Below are 3909 nucleotides of genomic sequence, written 5' to 3'. Positions count from 1 at the left end.
AGGGAGCGTGCGTCGTGACCCGCAGGCGTTCCGGACGCACAGGGCAAGCAGCCCCTCCGCATGCTTGTCGACAGCGCGGCGTCTGCGGGCACGTTTTTTCCTCTTTCCATCTGGGCTTGGGGCGGCCGCGTTGACAAGGGTTTGCGCACACCGGGGAGACACATGCCGCGTAGGGGCGTGCAGCGTTGGAGGGCGGCCCCGCGGAAGGGATTTCGAGGGCCGGGGCGTGAGGCACCCGTGCACTGCGAGGGGGATCGCGCGAGGCGGGCAGAAGTCCTCTTTCGGCGCCCTCGTTTTGTCCGAGGGGACCAGTATAGCGTGCGGAAACCGCCCGGACCCTGTCGACCGATGTTGGATTGGCAGCCAAATGTTGAAGAAAACGCGACACAATTTTCCCGTCTCGCTCTCCTTGTCTTCTTTTTTGGGAATGAGGAAGCCGCAGACTTTGTGGAAACCCCCGAACTCTCCCCTGATGGAGCTTTGCTGGGTGAGACTTGCGGTGGTGGTGGCCTTCAGGATGTCCGTGCTGTAGCTACAAGGGAGGAGGCGGCGCCACATGCGTTGCGTGACGTCGTCATTCCACTAAACGTGGATAACAATGAGGCCATGAGCCATCTTTCCCGTCTGTTGGGATTTGCTGCTTCCTCACGCAAGGGTGCTCACTGCTCGCGCAATCCAGCGTCCTTTCGGCCGCTTTTTTCTGCTGGCAGTGGACACCCTCGCGCGACGCGTCCGTGGGTAAAGGTCTTGCCAGAATTAGGCAATATGCCGGGGGAGAATGGAGATGGCGTCTACAAGCTGCTGACGGATATGGAACTGCGGCAATGCCCCAGTTACACGGCGACCTCGCGAGGGCAATCCCGCCGCCTCTGGCCAATTGGAAAGTACGGCTTTAGACTGGCGGAGCGATTACCTGCGGGTGCCGCTGCGTTGGCTGCATCCGGTACGGCACGGCAGCGGGGCACGAAGGCCCTTGCTCTTCACTTTACTTTGCCCGCTCATGCATACAGTATGGCCTTCTTTAGGGAATTCATGGCAATCGAGGATTGCGCACCTGTGTCACATACTCCCGTTGAGAGCCACCGCCCTCTGGAGACGAAGCTTCCTGTGGATGCGGCGGACAAGGATGAAGTCGTGGTAGAGGTGACCGTGCCTGGTGGGGAAGGTGTTGATGGTGACCTCTTGGGGAAACTGAGGATGAAGTGATTCTATAAGAGGGGAACAAACGAACATGTTTCTGTAGTTTTGCGGGCGTGTACTTCACAAAGACGCCATTTTGGCTTGAGAAACAGCTTGCGACGTTGTGTGTTGCGCGCGACGGAGGTAACGTCTGTGCAAGTAGTGTCTATTTGTGTGTGTGGAGGGGGGGGGGTGATTGACTTCTAAGTTGACGTTTTGTTTGCCTGGTCGCAAGGGCTTGCGCTTTCTGTGCGTGTGCATGTTGGGTGTGTTTGTACTGTGTCTCTGGATTGCAGTGCTGCCTTCTTCTTGTCATTGCCGTACTTTCTGCAGTGATTATTAAAAAGTAAGCAAACGAGAGGAGTGCCTGAAACTGGGGCATAATGTCTGTTGATTGGGAGGCCGTGAAGCGAAGCATCAGTGAGGAATGGGACAAGACGGTGTTGCCTGCTCTCTCCGCATACATTGCGGTTCCAAACCAGACGCCGCTCTTTGATCCGGAATGGGCCACCAACGGCCTCATTATGAAGGCCATGAATGTCATGCTGGAGTGGGTGAAGGGCCAGGGTATCAAGGGCCTAAAATATGAGGTTCTGGAAGAAGAAGGTCGGACACCGTTCCTCATTTTGGAGGTTGACGGCACAAAGCCCACAGCGAAGACGGCGCTGCTCTATGGTCATATGGACAAGCAGCCACCTCTTCTTCCATGGAGTGAGGGCCTTCACCCCTACAAGCCCGTGTACCGCGATGGGAAGTTGTATGGCCGAGGCGCCGCAGATGATGGCTACGCTGTATTCTCGGCGGTGAGCGCTTTGGCGGCCGTGCAAAAGCACGGTCTGCCCCATGGACGCGTCGTCGTGATCATTGAGGCGGCTGAAGAGTCTGGGAGTCCCGACCTCCCCCATTACATGGGGCGGCTCAGCGACCGCATCGGAGATGTGGATCTTATTGTCTGCCTGGACAGCGGGGTTATGACGTATGACAAGGTGTGGCTAACCACTGCGCTGCGAGGCGTTATTGATGGCAACCTCACCGTTGAAACCCTGAGCGAAGGGATGCACAGTGGTGTCTCTGGTGGTGTTGTTCCAGACACCTTCCGCATTGCTCGCCATTTGCTTGACCGCATTGAGGACCCCACAACGGGCGAGATAAAGCTTCCTGAGGCGCATTGTGTTATTCCGGAACCTGTCGTGAAGAGCGTGGATGTCATGAAGGAAGTCAATTTCAAGGAACAATTTGCGTTGCTGCCGGGTGTCTCTTCCGAACCCGGCGACAATGCCGAGCTCGCTCTGCGCAATTTTTGGAAACCCTGCCTCACCGTGACGGGGGCCAACCTTCCGGAACCCGCCGTCGCCGGCAATGTGATTCGCGCAAAAACAGTGCTGCGGCTTTCGGTTCGTGTCCCGCCATTGGCGGACGCCGAGGCTGCCTGCAATGCCCTGAAGAAAATCCTTGAGGCGAACCCACCATATGGTGCCAAGGTTGTTTACGAAGCAGAGGATGCGGGGCACGGATGTGCAACCCCGGAGCTCAAGCCGTGGCTTGCCAAGTCCCTAACTGAAGGCAGCATGAGCGCATTCGGCAAAACATTTGCGACGCAGGGCATGGGTGGCTCCATTCCGTTTATTGCGGCGCTTATCAAGCGATACCCAGAGGCCCAGTTTGTGGTAACGGGTGTACTGGGGCCCAAAAGCAACGCACACGGACCAAACGAGTTTCTCCATGTGCCCTACACGAAGGGTCTGACCTTTTGCGTCGCCCGCATGTTGGCCGACCACTTCCATGCCACACCGAAGCTGTAGAAGTAGGGAGGGGGTTGTGAAAAAAAAAACGAGCGAAAAGAAAACGAAGTTGTTAGCTTTCTTTTTCTTATTTTTAACTATGCATTAACCGTTTTTGTAATATTTGTTGTTTTTGTTTTTGTTTCTGTGTGTGTATTGGAGTGAGGATAGGTGGAGGAAAATACGTAGTGCAAGGACGGGAGGCTGCTTACGTATTGGTCTGTCTTTCTCCCCCAATGGGCCTCTGGGTTTTTTTTTTTTCCTCTGGGGGCTGGGGTGCTAGCGTGGTATGTTCATGGATTTTCCACATGTAAGTGAACGCGGGTGGCCCATTGAAGCTTGTCTGTCTTCGGTGGTGGGCCGCCCGCCGGACGCAAAGGCCAGGGGGTCCGGGGATGCCGCGTTTGCCCGGAAGAGCGCCGGAGGGGCGAGCCCCCTGCCTGTCGGCGTGCGCGGACGCTCTTGAAATGCGGACACGCGGTGTTGTTGCTGTCTCTCTCTTCCGCTCTGTCTTTTTTTTTTTTAGTCGCGCGCGCGATGCAATTTGGCGCGGCCGTGCGTGGCAAGCGGAGCCGGCGGGGGAGGGGGTGCGCGGTGGCGCGTGTCCTCCCTGGCGCAGTCGGCAGCGCGTTAGGCTGTTAACCTACAGGTCGTTGGTTCGAATCCAACGGGAGGAGCTTTTTCGACAGCCCCGGGGGCGCACGTCGCCCTGGCGGCGGCCTCTGCGTTTGGCCGGCGCCCGGATTCTGCGCCGCACCTGGGCGGGCTTGGCCGCGCCGCGGGGGGCGATGTTTTTCGCCTCCGGCGCCGCGGAGCCCGGAGTTCCTCGGGGCCCCGCGTTGGAGCGGCCGGGGCGGGCGACGCGGACTCAGGCCGCTCGCAGCCAACGGGCGGCTGAAGCGAGGGAGCTAGAGGCCGGCCCGGCGCGGAGGAGGCGCGGGTTCAGAGC

At 58.3% G+C, this 3909-nt stretch overlaps 2 protein-coding genes and 1 non-coding gene across 3 annotated transcripts, besides 1 other annotated feature; all 3 read left to right on the top strand.

The window, feature by feature from the left end:
* Positions 1 to 60: 60 nt before the first annotated feature.
* Positions 61 to 1206, top strand: Tco025E_09029 (putative pseudouridine synthase; the record flags this gene model as incomplete). The annotated part of the gene is made up of 1 exon (XM_029375856.1): positions 61 to 1206. One exon carries the CDS (start codon positions 61 to 63, stop codon positions 1204 to 1206), a length of 1146 nt encoding a protein of 381 aa, XP_029224029.1.
* A 356-nt stretch (positions 1207 to 1562) lies between these two features.
* Positions 1563 to 2981, top strand: Tco025E_09028 (succinyl-diaminopimelate desuccinylase-like protein; the record flags this gene model as incomplete). The annotated part of the gene is made up of 1 exon (XM_029375855.1): positions 1563 to 2981. The coding sequence occupies one exon, from the start codon at positions 1563 to 1565 to the stop codon at positions 2979 to 2981; it is 1419 nt and encodes a 472-aa protein (XP_029224028.1).
* A 90-nt stretch (positions 2982 to 3071) lies between these two features.
* Positions 3072 to 3118: a sequence feature (A-rich).
* Positions 3119 to 3564: 446 nt separating this feature from the next.
* On the top strand, positions 3565 to 3637 carry Tco025E_09027. The gene has a single exon. It is a non-coding gene; the product is annotated as a tRNA-Asn (tRNA).
* Positions 3638 to 3909: the final 272 nt, after the last annotated feature.

This window comes from Trypanosoma conorhini (assembly GCF_003719485.1).
Source record: "Trypanosoma conorhini strain 025E chromosome Unknown Tco_14.4_contig_00953, whole genome shotgun sequence".
In the NCBI taxonomy this organism is placed as follows: Eukaryota; Euglenozoa; class Kinetoplastea; order Trypanosomatida; family Trypanosomatidae; genus Trypanosoma; species Trypanosoma conorhini.
Note: the sequence above shows the minus strand (reverse complement) of the source record. Positions and strands in the feature narration are given on the sequence as shown.